At 52.6% G+C, this 19,894-nt stretch overlaps 1 protein-coding gene across 1 annotated transcript in view; it reads right to left on the bottom strand.

The window, feature by feature from the left end:
* Positions 1-19,531, bottom strand: part of CDH22 (cadherin 22) — a 105,462-nt gene extending 85,931 nt beyond the window's left edge. Inside the window, exon 1 of the mRNA XM_060263772.1 lies at positions 19,296-19,531. Within this exon, the coding sequence (XP_060119755.1) occupies positions 19,296-19,514 (219 nt within the window). The 5' untranslated portion in view covers positions 19,515-19,531. The remainder of the gene's footprint in view (positions 1-19,295) is intronic.
* Positions 19,532-19,894: the final 363 nt, after the last annotated feature.

The following is a 19,894-nucleotide window of genomic DNA, read 5'->3' as shown; positions in this document are numbered from 1 at the left end:
TCAAGGACAACCAGAGCTATGGCTGACCCAAGGCCATGCTAGCAGGTGCAAGTGGAGGAGTGGGAATCAAACCCAGTTCTCCCAGATAAGAGTCCGCACACTTAACCACTACACCAAACAGCCTCTCAGAGAGTCTGAGGCCTTCCCCTGAGAAGAACCTCAGAAAAGCCCTGCTGGGTCAGACCAGTGAGGGTCCATCTAGTCCAGCCTCCTGTCTCACACAGGGGCCAGCCAGTTCCTCTGGAGGGTCAACAACAGGGCAGAGAGGCTGAGGTCTTCCCCTGAGAAGAACATCAGAATAGTCCTGATGGATTAGACCAGTGAAGGTCCATCTAGTCCAGCCTCCTGTCTCACACAGTGGCCAGCCAGTTCCTCTGGAGGGTCAACAACAGGGCAGAGAGGCTGAGGTCTTCCCCTGAGAAGAACATCAGAATAGTCCTGATGGATTAGACCAGTGAAGTCCATCTAGTCCAGCCTCCTGTCTCACACAGGGGGCAGCCAGTTCCTCTGGAGGGTCAACAACAGGGCAGAGAGGCTGAGGTCTTCCCCTGAGAAGAACATCAGAATAGTCCTGATGGATTAGACCAGTGAAGGTCCATCTAGTCCAGCCTCCTGTCTCACACAGTGGCCAGCCAGTTCCTCTGGACGGCCAACAACATGACAGGGAGGCTGAGGCCTTCATAAGAACATCAGAAGAGCCCTGCTGGATCAAACCACTGGTCTGATCCTGCAGGGCTCTTCTGATGTCCTTATGAAGGCCTTGGCCTCTATGCCCTCCTGTTGTCCTGCAACAGGGCTCTGCTGAGGTTCTTGTGGGAGCTGTGCTGGTCTGCACTGTGGTAGATTCTCATGCAGCAAGAGCACCTTAGAGACCAAGAAGCTTTCTCGGGCACAGTTTTTGGCAGCCAAAGCTCCCTTAATCAGATATTCCTCTCATATGGCTTGTCTGATGGAAAGTCACAGAGCCAACCAAGGGAGATGTGGAGATGATGTCACGCACAGTTAGGTCCTTAGAAGCCCGTGGAAAGAGGGACCTCTGTGCCCCAGCAGCATTTGGGAAACAACTGTTGCCTGGCTTTCTATTGTCTCTGGAAACGCTGAGTCTACACAGAGCAGATTGCTTCCCATCCAGGTAATAAAAGATTCCTTTTGTTTACTGCAATGTTGACGGCTTCTATTTTTAACTCTTTCTCCCTGGTTAACTAGCAGGCACAAACCGAGCAGTGTTTTGGTGGAATGGGGTACAACGGCTGCTTCTCTCACACAGGACGTAGCTGCAATTATTGCTTGAATAAAAATACGGAATGTGCCCTTTTAATTCACAAATACACCAAGCAGTACAATTTGATGAGTTCAGTTACACACAATGCGTTTTTGGATTGTCTAATTTTAGCTGGGGCACAAGAAGAGTATTCTGTAAATTGCTGTTGCCCTCAGAAGTTCCAGTTCCCTCCCATCCAAAACGGCCTGGCAGGGGCTGGAAACTTCCCGTCTACGGCTGCCTTTCTAGGAGGCTCCCAGTCTGGAAAGATCTGCCTCAACAGGGGGCATCATTCACCCCGACCGATTTCCCACTCAGCTTACCCCGCTGTCATGGTCCTCTTCTCAGCTCAGCAGCCTTTGGATTTCCCACTATCTGCTCCGGAGCAGCAGCAAACATCGTGTTTTTCGCATGGCAAACGAAAACTGGTTTTAGTGGTTTCCATTTACTGCGTGAAAACCGTGACGTTTGCTGCAGCTCCGGAGCAGGTAGTGGGAAATCCGAAGGACACTGCGCGGAGAAGAGGAACGTGACAGCGGGGTAAGACGAGTGCGAAATCAGTTCCTCAGTCCCGGTTGCTATCCTCTCAACCGGAGGTTGTCAGCCCTGCCAGTTATTAACACTATGTGAGCCTCTAGGAGGGCTTCCAAGATGCCCAGGATCGGCTTCCTGGTCCGTGTGCCCTCCTTTCTTGCCACTGATTGTGCTTGTGAGTCACCAGAAGTCTCCCACCACCTGGGTTCCAACAGCCAACCTGCTTCCTGGCTCCAAGACCTGGCCGGATGTCACAGATTTATTACCTAAGCCTGGCAATGGGGCAGAGATGCCCCACGGCCATCATTCATGCCACAGAAACTCCTGGGTGAGATTACTCAGATCTGTGGTGCTGGAAGATGGGCTGGAAATCTCACCTCACCTGGACTGCGCTGTGCAGAAGGAGGGGCCAGAACCTGCCCCCCACCCCAGCTTACCTGGCATAATGGAATGGAGGGGGCTACCTATGATCTGGCATGGCCTCATGACAGCCGTTCCTTTATTCACAGCAGGATTTATTGGAGATCTTTGATGTCTGAGGGTGAGTGATTATTAATTGGTGTTGTTAATTTCCTTGCTGAGGGGGAGGGATGGTGGCTCAGTGGTAGAGCATCTGCATGGTAAGCAGAAGGTCCCAGGTTCAATTCCTGGCATCTCCAAAAAAGGGTCCTGGCAAATAGGTGTGGAAAACCTCAGCTTGAGACCCTGGAAAGCCGCTGCCAGTCTGAGAAGACAATACTGACTTCGATGGACCAAGGGTCTGATTCAGTAGAAGGCAGCTTCAGATGTTCATATATTTGATGCTTTATGACCAACTGGGCAGAGAGGCCGAAGCCTTCCCCTGAGAAGAACATCAGAAGAGCCCTGCTGGATCAGACCAGGGAGGGTCCATCTAGTCCAACCTCCTGTCTCACACAGGGGCCAACCAGTTCCTCTGGAGGGTCCATCTAGTCCAACCTCCTGTCTCACACAGGGGCCAACCAGTTCCTCTGGAGGGCCAATAATAGGGCAGAGAGGCTGAGGCCTTCCCCTGAGAAGAACATCAGAACAGCCCTGCTGGATCAGACCAGGGAAGGTCCATCTAGTCCAGCCTCCTGTCTCACACAGTGGCCAACCAGTTCCTCTGGAGGGCCAACAACAGGGCAGAGAGGCCGAGGCCTTCCCCTGAGAAGAACCTCAGAAGAGGCCTGCTGGATCAGACCAGGGAGGGTCCATCTAGTCCAATCTCCTGTCTCACACAGGGGCCAACCAGTTCCTCCGGAGGGCCAATAACAGGGCAGAGAGGCTGAGGCCTTCCCCTGAGAAGAACATCAGAACAGCCCTGCTGGATCAGACCAGGGAAGGTCCATCTAGTCCAGCATCCTCTCTCACAGAGTGGCCAACCAGTTCCTCTGGAGGGACAACAGAGCATAGAGGCTGAGGCCTTCCCCTGAGAAGAACATCAGAAGAGCCCTGCTGGATCAGACCAGGGAGGGTCCATCTAGTCCAACATCCTGTCTCACACAGGGGCCAACCAGTTCCTCTGGAGGGCCAATAACAGGGCAGAGAGGCTGAGGCCTTCCCCTGAGAAGAACATCAGAACAGCCCTGCTGGATCAGACCAGAGAAGGTACATCTAGTCCAACCTCCTGTCTCACACAGGGGCCAACCAGTTCCTCTGGAGGGCCAATAATAGGGCAGAGAGGCTGAGGCCTTCCCCTGAGAAGAACATCAGAACAGCCCTGCTGGATCAGACCAGGGAAGGTCCATCTAGTCCAGCCTCCTGTCTCACACAGTGGCCAACCAGTTCCTCTGGAGGGCCAACAACAGGGCAGAGAGGCCGAGGCCTTCCCCTGAGAAGAACCTCAGAAGAGCCCTGCTGGATCAGACCAGGGAGGGTCCATCTAGTCCAATCTCCTGTCTCACACAGGGGCCAACCAGTTCCTCTGGAGGGCCAATAACAGGGCAGAGAGGCTGAGGCCTTCCCCTGAGAAGAACATCAGAACAGCCCTGCTGGATCAGACCAGGGAAGGTCCATCTAGTCCAGCATCCTCTCTCACAGAGTGGCCAACCAGTTCCTCTGGAGGGACAACAGAGCATAGAGGCTGAGGCCTTCCCCTGAGAAGAACATCAGAAGAGCCCTGCTGGATCAGACCAGGGAGGGTCCATCTAGTCCAACATCCTGTCTCACACAGGGGCCAACCAGTTCCTCTGGAGGGCCAATAACAGGGCAGAGAGGCTGAGGCCTTCCCCTGAGAAGAACATCAGAACAGCCCTGCTGGATCAGACCAGAGAAGGTACATCTAGTCCAACCTCCTGTCTCACACAGGGGCCAACCAGTTCCTCTGGAGGGCCAATAACAGGGCAGAGAGGCTGAGGCCTTCCCCTGAGAAGAACCTCAGAAGAGCCCTTCTGGATCAGACCAGGGAAGGTCCATCTAGTCCAGCATCCTCTCTCACAGAGTGGCCAACCAGTTCCTCTGGAGGGACAACAGAGCATAGAGGCTGAGGCCTTCCCCTGAGAAGAACCTCAGAAGAGCCCTTCTGGGTCAGACCAGGGAAGGTCCATCTAGTCCAACCTCCTGTCTCACACAGGGGCCAACCAGTTCCTCTGGAGGGCCAATAACAGGGCAGAGAGGCCGAGGCCTTCCCCTGAGAAGAACCTCAGAAGAGCCCTGCTGGATCAGACCAGGGAGGGTCCATCTAGTCCAACCTCCTGTCTCACACAGGGGCCAGCCAGTTCCTCTGGAGGGCCAATAACAGGGCAGAGAGGCTGAGGCCTTCCCCTGAGAAGAACATCAGAACAGCCCTGCTGGATCAGACCAGGGAGGGTCCATCTACTCCAACCTCCTGTCTCACACAGGGGCAACCAGTTCCTCTGGAGGGCCAACAACAGGGCATAGAGGCTGAGGCCTTCCCCTGAGAAGAACATCAGAAGAGCCCTGCGGGATCAGACCAGGGAAGGTCCATCTAGTCCAGCCTCCTGTCTCACAATAGAGGCCAACCAGTTCCTCTGGAGGTCCAACAACAGGGCAGAGAGGCCGAGGCCTTTCCCTGAGAAGAACATCAGAAGAGCCCTGCTGGGTCAGACCAGGGAGGGTCCATCTAGTCCAGCCTCCTGTCTCACACAGTGGCCAGCCAGTTCCTCTGGAGGGCCAATAACAGGGCAGAGAGGCTGAGGCCTTCCCCTGAGAAGAACATCAGAACAGCCCTGCTGGATCAGACCAGGGAGGGTCCATCTACTCCAACCTCCTGTCTCACACAGGGGCAACCAGTTCCTCTGGAGGGCCAACAACAGGGCATAGAGGCTGAGGCCTTCCCCTGAGAAGAACATCAGAAGAGCCCTGCGGGATCAGACCAGGGAAGGTCCATCTAGTCCAGCCTCCTGTCTCACAATAGAGGCCAACCAGTTCCTCTGGAGGTCCAACAACAGGGCAGAGAGGCCGAGGCCTTTCCCTGAGAAGAACATCAGAAGAGCCCTGCTGGGTCAGACCAGTGAGGGTCCATCTAGTCCAGCCTCCTGTCTCACACAGTGGCCCCCCGGTTCCTCTGGAGGGCTGACAACAGAGCACAGAGGTCGAGGTCTTCCCTCCCCTTACCTTAGAAGAGCCCTGCTGGATCAGACCGGAAAGGGTCCATCTAGACGAGCCTCCTGTCTCACACAGGGGCCAGCCAGTTCCTGTGGAGGCCAACAACAGGGCAGAGAGGCCAAGGCCTTCATGAGAACATCAGAAGAGCCCTGCTGGATCAGACCAGGGAGGGTCCACCTAGTCCAGCCTCCTGTCTCACACAGTGGCCCCCCGGTTCCTCTGGAGGGCTGACAACAGAGCACAGAGGTCGAGGTCTTCCCTCCCCTTACCTTAGAAGAGCCCTGCTGGATCAGACCGGAAAGGGTCCATCTAGACGAGCCTCCTGTCTCACACAGCGGGCAACCAGTTCCTCTGGAGGGCCGGCAACAGGGCACAGAGGCCAAATCCTCCCACTGATTTTACCTTCTGCCACTGGGATTCACTGCCTCTGAACGTGGAGGTTCCATTCATTCACCAGGGCTAGTAGCCACTGATGAACCTCTTCTCCATGTATCTGTTTAATCCCCTTTTACAGCTGTCTATTCATGTGGCCATCACTACATCCTCTGACAGTGAATTCCATGTTTTCATCACTCCTTGCGTAAAGATGCATTTCCTTCTCTCCCTCCTGAGGATCTCAGGCAGCCTCTAGCCCAGCCCTGCCCCTCCCCCAACAGGCTCCAGCTCAGCTGGGTGTTGTGCAGAGAAAGGCCTTTCTCCTCCTCGGCTGTGGGAGATGCCAGGAACAGAACTTGGGACAAGCTGCACTGACCCTCAAGTCACTGGCACTGCTGCCATCTCCTCTCCAGGCAATTCTCCCCCTCTTGTGCTTTAGGATGCATCTGGAATCATTTGTGGGTGAAGGTTGGCACCCTCAGGGGGCAGGGCCTTCCACGTGGCTACCCCAATGCTGTGGAATGCCCTCCCCTGGGTGATAGGGCAATCTATAGGCATGTGCAAGAATTGCCCTTTTCCTTCATGGAAAAACAGCAAGTAATAGAAGCTTCCCAAAAGAAATTTGCTGCCTGTGCATGCATGAAAATTGCCGGTAGACAGCACTAAATATATTAAGTAATAAAACAAATCCTTGGAAGAAAGTTCCTTGAACACCCCCCCCCCCCCCCGCCCAGTAGCTCCATAGATCTGTAGGAATAGGGAGGCAAGCGTTGTGTCAATATTAAAGCGGGGGGGGGGGGGGGGGCGCCACCTGGTTACAGATTGGCACTTTGGCTAAAATGTGTGTCCATTGATGAGAGCCCTTTTCGGTCTATTTTAAGGAAGGAAATTCTATTGCTGGAGCGGGAAGGTGATTTTGGAGGGCACCTCTTCCTTCTTATATGGATATAAGGGTTCCTCTGTCAAAGCAAATCTTTAATGTTTAAAGAAAGAGACAGGAAGCACTTCTCTCCGATTGGGTGTAGGCAGGCCTCAGCTTCAGTGGGAGCTCACAGGAGCACAGCTCCTGAACCTTTCGGAGAGTTCCTCCTCCTCCTTCTGGGAGTTCCACCTCCTTGACCATTGAATAGTACGTGCAGCTGCATAACAATCCCTGGATGAGCTCCACCGCCTATTTTTCTACAAAACGACCCCTGGGTTGTATGAATTACTTTTCTTTTCTATGTTCCTTCCTTGAGTGGGAGAGGGGCTGTCCGGCAGCAATATAAAGGGAGGGGGGAGTCCTGTTCTCATATCACCCTGATGACATTTTTTAAAAAAGAAAATGAAGTCAGGCTGAAGAGGAAAGAGGGAGGGAGGGAGAGGAGGGCGGTGTGATGACTGGGCATGGGGGAGGCTGGGGTTGCAGGGTGTCAACTGGTGGAGGAAAAGAGACTGCAGCATGATGCATGAGGTCAAAAGGAACTCCAAATCTGGTTGGGAAAAATGAGTGGGGCACAAGTGAGAAACAAAACAAATTCTCGAGGCGCCAAAACAATCAGCAAAAAATCCACCACAGGATGGGGTCAGAATCATGAAATCCCCCCTCCACATGCAACCCCCCCTCACCTCGGGGCTGACCCTGCTGCAGCTGGAATATCTGCATTTTTAGGGGGAGAGTTGGTTTTAACCTTTTTCCATTGCGGTTTCCATGTGTCATTAATTATATTAGATGTTTGAAAAAATTGTGAACCGCTTTAGAAAAACAGCAGTTTCCAAAGTGGTAAATACATGTGGAGGGCTTCCCCAGTGGACCCTGCTCAGCCACCAAGGGTTTTGGGCGTGCAAAAGGCGGAGGTCACACTGTAGGTCCTTGATTATGAGCCCCAGATTCTGCTCCCCTGTTTTGGAAGTGCTGACCGCCTTGGGGGAGAGGACCGGAGGCCTGCCAGCAATTGCCCAGAGCCGGCTCCCGGCTGGTTCGTCCACTCTCTGGCCAGGGAGCGAAAGGGTAAATGGCTGCTCCCTTCAGCCCCAGAGTGCCTGGAATCTGGGCCAGACGTCCGGAGATAATTTTATTGGTGGCATTAAACTGAGTTATGAGGTTTTTACAATCCAGCCACTTATGAGAAATCTATTAACGGTAACTGGACTGGCAGAACAGCGGGCCGCGGCGAGAGGCGCAGGCATTAATTGGGACGATCCATAATGGGATGGGCCCCCGGAAAGGCTTCATCAGATGCCTTCATTTACTCCCCACAATTTTTGCTGAGAATCAGCAAAGTTGCCAAAAAGGAGAGCCGTCCATTAATCGGCTAATGAAATATGAAAATGTTTATGGGCCACTCAATCTTCCCAACTGCAGTTCCGCACTCTACCGGCAGACACGGTGCCCGCTTCCGCAGACAGGATTTATTCCAGCCCTGCTCCCCCTTTTTATGAGGCCCTCGTTATATTTGTCTTGTTAGATACAGTTTATGTTTGTATTTACCGCGCCAGGGAGGGGGAAGAAGCCTCTGCCCCAGGGGGGTGGGATCCCCTGGGATCCACACACGCTCCCCCCCCCCCATCTTTCGAGCAGAGACCCTGCTTCCCTAGCAAGGAAGACGACAACCACCCAAGAGCCCAGGAGCTAGCCCCCCCCCCCCAGCACTAACACCTGCTGCTCCCGCCTGCCCTATGAGCCACGTCACACCCAGTAGGGTTGCCAAGTCCAATTCAAGAAAGGTCTGGGGACTTTGGGGGTGCAGCCAGGAGACATTGGGGTCAGGCCAGAAGCAAGGGTGTGACAAGTGTGATTAAACTCCAAAGGGAGTTCTGGCCATCAAGTTTAAAGGAACTGACGTGAGAGGATCACCATCTTCAAGTACTTGATGGGCTGTCATATAGAGGATGGTGTGGAATTGTTTTCTGTGGCCCCAGAAGGTCGGACCAGAACCAGTGGGTTGAAATTAAATCAAAAGAGTTTCCAGCTCAACATTAGGAAGAACTTCCTGACAGTTAGAGTGATTCCTTAGTGGAACAGGCTTCTTTGAGAGGTGGTGGGCTCTCCTTCTCGGGAGGTTTTTAAAGAGAGGCTAGATGGCCTTCTGACAGCAATGAGGATCCTGTGAATTGAGGGGGAGGTGTTTGTGAGTTTCCTGCATTGTGCAGGGGGCTGGACTAGATGGCCCTAGAGGTCCCTTCCAACTCTATGATTCTAGGATTCTATGAGCACCTTTTAAATGTCTTTGCTGCACTGGAAATAATGAAGGCTAGGGGCACCTTCTTTGGGAGCTCATAGAATTAGACTCCCTGGTCCAATCCTTTTGAAACTTGGAGGATATTTTGAGGAGAGGCATTGGGTGCTATGTTGCAGATTTGGTGCCTCTACCTCAAACATCAGCCCCCTCAGAGCCCCAGATACTCACAGATCAATTCTCTATTTATACCTTATGGGAATTGGTCACCATAGGGAATAACAGAGTGCACAGCAGACATTCCCCTCCCCCACCCCTGCTTTCTGAGGATCCTGAAGCGGCGGAAGGGCTTCCAAACGGGGGATCCCCTGCCCCTACCTGGGGATTGGCAACCTTAAAACCCGTCGAGACTGGAAATGCCCCTCCTTTCCGGACACCGGGTTCCCCTGGGGGGCCAGCACTGCGCCCCAGGCATGGGGAAGACAGATCCCAACAGCCTACCGGTTTGCTCAGCTCCCCACCACCACCACTGCTGACCTCCTGACCTTCTCGCACAAGACTGCGGTGCCCCAAGAATGCAGGGTGTGTGGGGGGGGGGCTCAACACAAACTGTCCTTGGCCCTCACTGCTGCCTGCAGACTAAAACAAGAGTCCAGGAACACCTTTGTGCAGGGGGAGGAGATTTTGGGAGTCACTGCTCCTCCTCCCCCCCCCCCCGCCCCCAGGTTTTGTGAGTCTTGCAGCTGCTCCCGAACTCTGGCTCTTTTCTCCTGCTACAGACAGAGCAACACGGCCTCCCATCTGGGGCTACTGGCAGAAAATAAATCTCTCCCACCACATTCCCCCACACCTTTTCCACATGGGGGGAGGGGAAGGGATAGAGTCACACACACCCCTCCCTCAGCTGACAGGGGAGATCAAGGTCTGCAGATTGGGAGGGGGGGGCTTGTGAAGAAGTACATCCCCCCCCCCCCGAGGTTTGAAATGAGCCAAACCTCCACTCTGAGTTTTCAACGTTTTTCCCTCTCTGGGAAGAGAGCCCAGAGCAGGCTGGAAGGGGGGAAGCCAGTCCAATTGCTTTCCAGCTTACCTTTATACAAATGTTGGTAGCAGGAGTGATAAAGGATAGGTCAAGATCTCCCCCTTTCCCAAGCAGGGAACAGAGAAGTGGAGGAATAGAATACTAGAGAGTCTTCAGGAAAGAGGTTCCTGAAGATCTCCAGGAAAAGCCTCTTTGACCTGGTGTGACCTGGTCGGGGAGGAGAGAAGAGAGGTGATAAGAACTCCTTGCAACAGGAAGGAAGTCTCTTTTCCTTAAGCGCTGCTGGGTCCATGACAGCAGGCAGAACTTTCCCCTGGGAAGGCAGCCACTGGCCGTGTGCTTGCTTGAAGAGCTGGAAAGAACTTTAAGGGAATGGCAATTCCATAGAGATTTGCACTTTCCTAAGCAAAAGGGGCCTGTCCAATATTTTAACATTTGACAAGGTGTGTAAAGAGAGAGGGACAGAAGACTGGTGTTCTACCCATTTCTTTTGCATCCCTTGCTCAGTCTGGTGCTGTGCTGATAGCGTGCTTGTAAACATTTTCTCTTTAATAAATACTTTATAACTTTGGATGCTGGGTGTGTTTCTTTGAACCACAAAGACCTCCACCATCTTGGACACACAATTTTAAAAGGAGGGCCGGGGGGAAGCAGTCAGTTGGGAAGCGGCTGTTCCTCCAGGGGCAGCAAAGGCAGTAAATTGCCCCTGTGGTGATCAGCAGGGCCATTTTGAGCAGGAATGCACAGGAACACAGGCCTGGCTGGTTTGGGGTCAGGGGGTGTGGCCATAGCTATTGCAGCTATGCAAATGAGTTCCTGCTTGACTTTTTCTACAAAAAAAGACTTGTGTGAAACAATTGTGATGTCAGGGGTGTGGCTTAATATGCAAATGAGTTCCTGCTGGGCTTTTTCTTTTAAAAAAGCCCTAGTGATCAGGCGCTGGGTGAGGGAATAGCAGAGAAGCCAGGCCTCAGAACTTGGAAGGGACGTGGGGTGCCCTGGCCCTCCCCATGGGCAATTCTTGCCAAAGTCAGGCTCCTTGAGAAAGAGAGAAAGAAAAGCCTCTCCAGGTGTTGGGAAACCCTGGGAGAGCAGGGCCTGCAGGCTAGAGAAGGCCTGTTCTGCTGCAGGGCTCCAGCATGCCATAGCCACATAGACCCATCCTACACAGCAGCAAGCCAAGAACTGTGTGTCAAGCACAGCCCAAGCAAGAAACATTCCCCATCAGCCAGGTCTGCTCCAGAGTCCCAGCCAGCCAGCCAGCCAGCCACCGTCTCCCAACATGGCCAAGTCAACACCAACACCAAGAGCAATGCAGCACCAGCTTTGGCCCACTCCCCACCCCCACTCCATTCCGCTCCGGATGGGGAGGCATTCTCTTCAGGAGGCACACCGAGATTTCTCACCCACCCCCAGTTCCCTGCAGGTCCCCCAGGCCCAGCCCGGCCACCAAAGTCAGAGTCCTGGAGGTCCTTGTAGGGTTGCCAAGTCTGTGCTGGAAAATCCCTGAGTCTGGTGATGGATCCAGGAGAAGGCGGGGTTTGTGGAGGGGAGGGGCCTCAGCATGGTGCCGTGCCCTAGAGCCCACCCTTCCAAGCAGCCATTTTCTCCAGGGAAGTGGCCCCACCAAACATGCTTACTTGGGACTGAATGAACTAGGGTTGCCAATCCCCAGGTGGGGGCAGGGGATCCCCCGGTTTGGAGGCTCTCCCCCGCTTCAGGGTCATCAGAAAGTGGGGGGGGGGGGAATGTCTGCTGGGAACTCTATTATTCCCTATGGAGACGTATTTCTATAGGAAATAATGGAGAATTGATCTGTGGGTATCTGGGGCTCTGGGAGGGCTGTTTTTTGAGGTAGAGGCACCAAAATTTCAGTATAGCACCCAATGCCTCTCCCTGAAATACCCCCCAAGTTCCAAAAAGATTGGACTAAGGGGTCTAATTCTATGAGCCGCTCCTATCCTTCATTATTTCCTATGGAAGGAAGGCATTTTAAAAGGTGTGTGGTCCCTTTAAATGTGATGGCCAGAACTCCCTTTAGAGTTCAATTATGCTTGTCACACCCTTGTTCCTGGCTCTGCCCCCAATGTCTCCTGGCCCCACCCCCAAAGTCCCCAGATATTTCTTGAATTGGACTTGGCAACCCTGGAATGAACTGAGACTTTGGTTGTTATAACTTATGTTTGATTGCTAAAGTTTATTGTGATAATTATGAAATTGCTGGAGTTTATTGTGAAAATTATGATCATTATGAAATTCTAACTTTGGACTGTTTCGCTTTTAGGAGACTTTTGGAATTAGGTTCAACAGTAGCAGTTTTTAGTGCATGACGCTTTGTTAGTTCCCCACAGTGTTTTTGGGTCATCCCCACCTGGAGGCTGGCAGCTGAGCCGCCTCCTGCAACAGGCCTCCCAGGAGCCAGAGGCACAGGGCTGAACAAGCAGGCCCACTTCCAGCCAGCCCAACAGCGGCAGGGATGTGTCTTCCCCGAGCCCAGCGGTCTTTCTTCCCTCAGGACCATCCGGGGGCTCCTTTGCAGAGCTGCCCTTCCTCCACACGGAGGCCACGGCTGGTGCCGCTGCTCCTGCCTCACTTGGCATGAGTGCCATGCTGAGAACAGTCCATTGCAGAGGTGGAGAGCATCCCCCTCCACAGGCCTGCCACTCCCTTGCAACGTTCCCTCTAAGCTGCAGAGTCTGCTGAGCAAAAATTCTACTTTAAGAACTACTGACATTAAAGTTATGAGCTCCTGGCATTGCAGTTGTGAGCTACTGCATCAATTAGTGTGTTCTGGGGCCATCCTTCCTGAGCTAAGACAAAAAGGTGTGAGCTGGAGGCTAAAAATCTGCGAGCTAGCTCACGTTCACCCAGTTTAGAGGGAACACTGCTCCCTTGTCATGTGACTCTGACCTCAAAGAGAGCCAGTTTGGTGTAGTGGTGAAGTGAGCGGACTCTTATCTGGGAGAACCGGGTTTGATTCCCCACTCCTCCACTTGCAGCTGCTGGAATGGCCTTGGGTCAGCCAGAGCTCTTGGAGGAGTTGTCCTTGAAAGGGCAGCTTCTGTGAGAGCTCTCTCAGCCCCACCCACCTCACAGGGTGTCTGTTGTGGGGGAGGAAGAGAAAGGAGATTGTAGGCCACTCTGAGTCTCTGATTCAGATAGAAGGGCAGGGTATAAATCTGCAGTCTTCTTCAAAGGGTTCCTGCTCTGCCCTGTGCTTGAAGCTGGATTGGTCCCACATCTGGCAAGGTGAATGACCCTGCCCTCCTGACACATCTGCCCTTGGTCCCCCCCACCTGAGCAGAACCCCCCATTTCTCCAAACACCCACTGCGTGAGTATGGACCACCTCTCCTGGGTGGGGGGCAACAGAAGCCCCATGTCATGTGCAGGCAGATGCCCACTGCAAAGGTCACAGAAAGAACTGAACCCCCCGCCCCCCCCCCAGCCTCCAGAATTCCAATGGAGAGAGGATGCAGGCGCCCAGCAGCCTCTGAAGGGAGAGGAAGGTCTGGGGGGAGAGAGACGGAAGCCTTTCATCTGCTTCATTTGTTAAAAAAAAGGAAATTGTTTCTTTGCCCTAAAGGGCTAGAAATCTGAGATTTTACGAGGCCATTAATTACCTCCCACTAATTAAATCAAAATTAAATGTGAGCAGAGGTGCATTTTCCTTATTAAAACGATTAAACAGAAGGCACAGATACACAAATAAAAAACGACTCGAGGATGGAGGAAGAAAAGAAATCAAATAAAAACTTGCCCTTAATGAAGGCGCGTTTGGTGTTTGCTCCAACTCATAAAGCCCAAGTTCATCAATTTCCTTTAAATATTAGCAACTTAATTAAATCTGTTTTTTCCCCTTTTAATCCCCTCGTCTATCTAAAATAGATCTGTCCACATGCAGGGGCTGGTAACTCAGGCTGACCCCATAATTCTATTTTAAAAAACCACGGAAATCCACATCAAACTGACAGGGCCCCCCGGGGAAATTACACTTCAGAAAAAGGATTAACTCAAGTACCAAGATTTTATGAAAATGTTATTGGTCCTCCCAGGCTTCTCAGTGCTCGGGTACCGGGGGCACATGAGTAGGCAGGCAGCGGGCAGAGGGGCATGCTGGGGTGGGCACTCAGCTGGTAGAAGCAGTCTGCCAGGGATCTCAGCCCAAGAAACGAGGGGGGGTGCCCACAGGAGCCAGAGGGGGCTGATCAATGGCCACGCTCCACTGCTTCTGTGTCGCTTGGCAGCTCTTCCGGGGCTGACAGTTGCTGCGGTGAATGGTGTGGAAAGGGGCTGTGAAATGGGTTCGTTGGAGAGAGCCCGGCTCCTTGTGGAAGGGAGGCTGTTGCTAGGCTACCTCCGGGAGGGGCTAGGCTTCCAGGCTCTCCCCAGGGGAGCTGTGATTCAGCTGAACCACAGAGCACAGACTGCCTGGAAAAGGAGGGCAAGGGTGCCCTCCCACCCCCCAGCAGAGGATGCCAGGCCAGAGCCCCTCCACTTTGGAAACTCAAGCAGCACTCACCCATGGCACCACCACCTTTACCTGCGGCAGTGCCGAATTAAACCCCGTGGAGGCCCCAAGGCAGTCAAAATCCACGGTTGGGGCTTGCAAATTATCTCAGGGTGGTGGTGGTGAAGTGATGCTGGTTTTCCCTCCTGCAGCTTTCTGGGAGACCAGCCTGAAAAACTTCCTGTCTCTCTAGGAGGCCTGCTCAAAAGTGCTGCTTCCAGACAAGAGGGGAGGGGGAAGGAGGAATAGACTAGGCCAGTGGTGCCAGAGGCGGCACTCGGAATCCTCTCTGTGGGCACACACACTCCCTTGCCCGAGGCTCTGGAGTCATATCTCATTGAACCTCCTCCTCTCCCCAAACTCAGGCTCCTTCCTCCAGATCTCCAGGTATTTCCCAACCCAAACCTGGCAATCCTAACTGGGCCTCATTCAGAGAGACAACAGGGCACTCCAACCTTTTTGAGCTCGTGGGCACCTCTGGAATTCTGATGTGGGGGTATGGATGCAACCACAATGCAGCCCCCAAGCACAACACACAGAGGAAAATTCCTTGCAGGTGTTCCTGCAGTTTTAGGGAGGGGGTTAGATGGGATCCACTAGGGCAGGAGTGGCCAAACTTGCTTAACGTAAGAGCCACATAGAATAAATGTCAGATGTGTTCAGATGTGTCACAGCCACCAGACACACATATCAGATGTCTGAGAGAAGGAAGGAAGGAAGGAAGGAAGGAAGGAAGGAAGGAAGGAAGGAAGGAAGGAAGGAAGGAAGGAAGGAAGGAAGGAAGGAAAGAAAGAAAGAAAGAAAGAAAGAAAGAAAGAAAGAAAGAAAGAAAGAAAGAAAGAAAGAAAGAAAGAAAGAAAGAAAGAAAGAAAGAAAGAAAGAAAGAAAGAAAGAAAGAAAGAAAGAAAGAAAGAAAATAAATGGGAGGGAGAGAGAAAGGTGGAAAGAAAGCAACTAGAACTTTAAATGCATTTTCCAAGCCACTGGCTGGCTGGCTTGGCTTGAAGAAGTGGTTTAAAGAGACAAATGCCTTCTCTGGTGGGGGCTTCAAGAGCCACACAATGTGTTTGAAAGAGCCACATGTGGCTCCTGAGCCACAGCTTGGCCACCCCTGCACTAGAGAGATGGGTATAAGGTAGCTTCACGTTTTCATGTGGCCAAGACCTGGTTGCATTTCATATTTCAAAACTGTTGTGGCAAGGTCCAACCTGAACGGAAGAAGAGAGCATGGGTGTATGGGGATGGGGAAGGGGAGGAGAGATCAGGACCTTGAATCAAGCACTTTTTTTTTAAGGGATGTGGATTTATTACAGGAAATGTTGGATCCCACTAATCTGGCAGAAACAGCAGCCGGGATTGCCTCTGGTTTAGGAGTGGAAAGGGAGGAACTGCAGGCTTCCTTGCTTTCAAATATGATGCTTCTGATAGCAGTATCTGAGCAGAGCTCTTTCAATCTACAGGAAGCATAAGGCAAATTGTTGATAAGCTGTTTTTGAATTGTTGCACTGCTGTTCTGGTTTCTCAGAGCATCCCTGACAAGTGTTTGTCCAGCCGCTGCTTAAAGACTGCCAGTGAGGGGGTCAATTGCACTGCTGAACAACTCTTACTGTTAAAAAGTTTTTCCTATGCCAGTCCTCTCCTCTGCTGCCAGCAGGAACAGCTCCCTGCCCTTCTCTAAGTGCTCCCTCGATCAGATAAAAGGAGCTTTGACTCTCAAAAATCTTGATCTCTAAGGTGCTGCTGGACTAAGATTTAGCCATATAAATCAGTGGACTCCTTTCATCAACTTAATTCATTAACTAACATCATGTATCCCCTGCCTTTCTCCCCCAATAGGACACTGAACTGGTTTGACACACTCTTCCCGTCTCTTTTATCCTCACAATGAACCTATGAGGCGGGTTAACTCAGAGTATATTACTGATCCAAGGTTTCCCAGAAAGCTGCCAGGGCAGAGAGGGCATATGAATCAGGACCTCCCAGATCTGATTTGGACACCCTAACCACCAGCTCCTGCTAAACACACTATATTTTAATGTATTCTTTTTTCCTAATGGCAAACTAGAATGATGTTTATAATGCATGTTACACGTTCAAAAGTAAATAAGGTGAACAGGAACACTTCTGGGAAAGGCATGTTCCCAGTTTAACCCAGACCTGCAAGCAACAGAGCAATGCACAGCCTCCATTTATTGCCTTATGACACTCTCACCATCATTCTCCCATTCTGACATGTTACTATTTTGTTGGTTTCCTAAGCAAATGCTATCCAGACCAAAGGTTCTTTCAGTTTGTTAATTTCACTATGAGTTGTTTTTTTTCGAAACTAAAATCTCAGTATTTGGGTTAAATTGCTACGTTGGCACTTTGTGATAAATAAGTGGGTTTTGGGTTGCAGTTTAGGCATTCGGTCTCTAAAAGGTTCGCCATTATTGGACTAGGCCAAAGTCTTGCCTAGAGTTTTATGGACTCCTCTAGCCAACTCCCACACAAGCACAGGCCTAAAATGGTGTTTCTCCACATCCTGGAAACAGGGCTGCTCCAGTCTGGAAGGCAAGCCAAGGCATGCATTTGGCACCTCCCTCTTCCCTCCTCTTCCTTTGCCCCTGCATCCCCCAGACATGGCCTGAGGCTACACGGAAACAGAGCCACAAAGCAACAGAGCTCTGTTCAGGGCTGAGAAGGGATGGGGGGGGGGGGGTCCCTGGACTGGCTGCAGCTCTTCTCCAGAGGGCCAGGGCCTTCACAGAGAGGCTGCATGAGGGCAGACCCACCTCTTTCCATCCTCTTTGCAAGAAGGAAAAGGAAAGGAAAGATCCCCTGTGCAAGCACCAGTTGTTTCCGACTCTGGGGGTGACGTTGCTTTCACGTTTTCATGGCAGACTTTTTACGGGGTGGTTTGCCATGGCCTTCCCCAGTCATCTACACTTTCCCCCCAGCAAGCTGGGCCCTCATTTTACCGACCTCGGAAGGATGGAAGGCTGAGTCAACCTTGAGCCGGCTACCTGAAACCAGCTTCCACTGGGATCGAACTCAGATTGTGAGCAGAGAGCTCAGACTTCAGTACTGCAGCTTTACCACTCTGCACCATGGGGCTCCTGTTAGCAATACCTGTCCCCTAAGGAAAGGAAAGGTCCCCTGTGCAAGCACCAGTCGTTTCCGACTCTGGGGTGACGTTGTTTTCACAACGTTTTCACGGCAGACTTTTTACAGGGTGGTTTGCCCTTGCCTTCCCCAGCTGTTGGCTTGAGGGGCTCAGCTGAACCCACACCCTCCCTCATGAATACCTCTCCATGACTGGAGGGGTGTTTGGTGCGCTGCCTAGTGAGGCTCTGAGGCACCTGTCCTCCTGCTCAGACCTCATAGAGCAACTCATATGAACATATGAAGCTGCCTTATACTGAATCAGACCCTTGGTCCATCAAAGTCAGTATTGTCTTCTCAGACTGGCAGCGGCTCTCCAGGGTCTCAAGCTGAGGTTTTTTCACACCTATTTGCCTGGACCCTTTTTTGGAGATGCGGGGATTGAACCTGGGACCTTCTGCTTCCCAAGCAGATGCTGTACCACTGAGCCACCGTCCCTGCCCCCTCAGGAACCAAGATTCACCTCATAGCAAAACACACACATAGCACAACACACACCAAGATCTACCTCATAGAGCAACTCCCCCCTCTGGAACCAAGATTCACCTCATAGCACAACACCCCCCTTCAAGAGCCAAGATATAATCAGGGGTGTCAAACATGTGGCCTGGGGGCCAAATCAGGCCTCTGGAGGGCTCCTCTCAGGCCCCCAAGCAACTGGCTATTATCTGCTTCCTTCTCTCTCTCTCTTGCTTCCTTCTGCATAACAGCTTGCTTTGCCAGGCTCAATCGCACAGGAGCTACAGAGCAAAACCTCTATATTCTCCATTGGCTGAGGTTCCTCCCTTGGGGAGGAAGGGCAGTTGCAGATCTTGCTTTGCCAGGCTCTCTCAATTGCACAGCAGAGCTACTGAGCCAAGCCTCTCTCCCTTCTATTGGCTGAGGCTCCCCCACCATCCCCTGAGGAAGGAAGGAATGATCCACAGTTTCCTTTGCCCAGTTCCCAAGACTCCATGGGAGAAATATAAAGAAAGCACCTTTAAGATCAACAAGTGCTAATGTTTTAAGCTTTTCTGGGTTTTTTAAACTTCAATTGTGTTTTTCTGTGTCCTTTATAAAGTTTATACCTCTGCTACCTAAGCTTAAACAGAAGGCCCAGCCCAACATGGCCTGGTGCAACAAGGTCACCTTTATGTGAGATCAAATTTGACACCCCTGATTCTGCCTCATAGCAAAACACCTGCCTTGTGAACCTTTCGATGCCTTTAACTCGCAGGGGGTCTTTTGGGCACATTTATGAACCTGCAGCTGTGATTTCGCCAGAGAACATTTCCCTGGGGGCACCTGCTTTGAGGGGCTGTTACTCCCCCCCCACGCACACAAACAATCCTCACCAAAAATGGAGGGCAGGTAGAGGAGAGGAAGCTGGAAACTTGCTGTGAGCTTGGTGTTCCTAGTCCACAGGGGGTAAATTCCACTGCATCACAGACCTCATAAACCAGTTTGTTAAACGGGAAGGATTGTGGTTCATGAGATCCCACAAACCTCCATTTTCCTGGTTCATGACCATCCCTAGGTGGAACATCCACGAAGGCACCCCTTCCCATCCACACAGGCGCAGTGACTGTGACATTTCCCCAGAAGCCTGCGGTCAGGCAGGGCTTGGGGAAGGAGCTGGGATCAGGGAGTCCGCCCCCCCAGGGGAGAGCCGTTCCAGCCCACGGATGGCCACCACGACACCCCCACAAGACCCCGCTGACTTTACCTTCCCAACGTACAGTGGTTCCGTGCCCGTGTACTCCTCCACCACAAAGAACTGGTTCCAGACCCATCCGCGCTTGACACGCCCACTGCCCGGCAGTGCCCCGTCCCCCGAGAGCTCCAGGCCAGGCTCCCTGTGGGCCTCCATGTGCATCGAGAGGGCCGTGGGGCGGCCCAGTGCCCCGAGAAGCAGCAGAATCCAGGAGAAGCAGTCAACAGACATCACTGCGGCACCTGGGCAGCTGGCCAAAAGGACACAGGCATCCTTTGGGGAGGGAGGCAGAGCAGGCCAGCCAGCACGGGGTGGGGCTCAGCCCCCTACGGGCAGCCAGGACTGCATCCTCCAGAAGCCTGCAGTGGAGGGGCCCCACGCCTGCCCTGGGCCCCAGCAAGAGCTCTTCCTCTCAGCAGCACCAACGGGGAACCTCTGGCTGGCCGGCCTCCCTCCAGACATCGGGCAGGGCAGAGGAGGCCTGCCCCCCGCTCTACATGTCGCCCCCGGGTCAGGGGAGCCGGCCTCAGCACTCGCTTTCTGAACAGCAGGGGGCTGGCTACTCCCACGCCTCTCCCTGCCACACTGTCCGGTCCAGTCTGGTCCCCGCG

Source organism: Heteronotia binoei, chromosome 2, assembly GCF_032191835.1.
Source record: "Heteronotia binoei isolate CCM8104 ecotype False Entrance Well chromosome 2, APGP_CSIRO_Hbin_v1, whole genome shotgun sequence".
Classification (NCBI taxonomy): Eukaryota; Metazoa; Chordata; class Lepidosauria; order Squamata; family Gekkonidae; genus Heteronotia; species Heteronotia binoei.
Note: the sequence above shows the minus strand (reverse complement) of the source record. Positions and strands in the feature narration are given on the sequence as shown.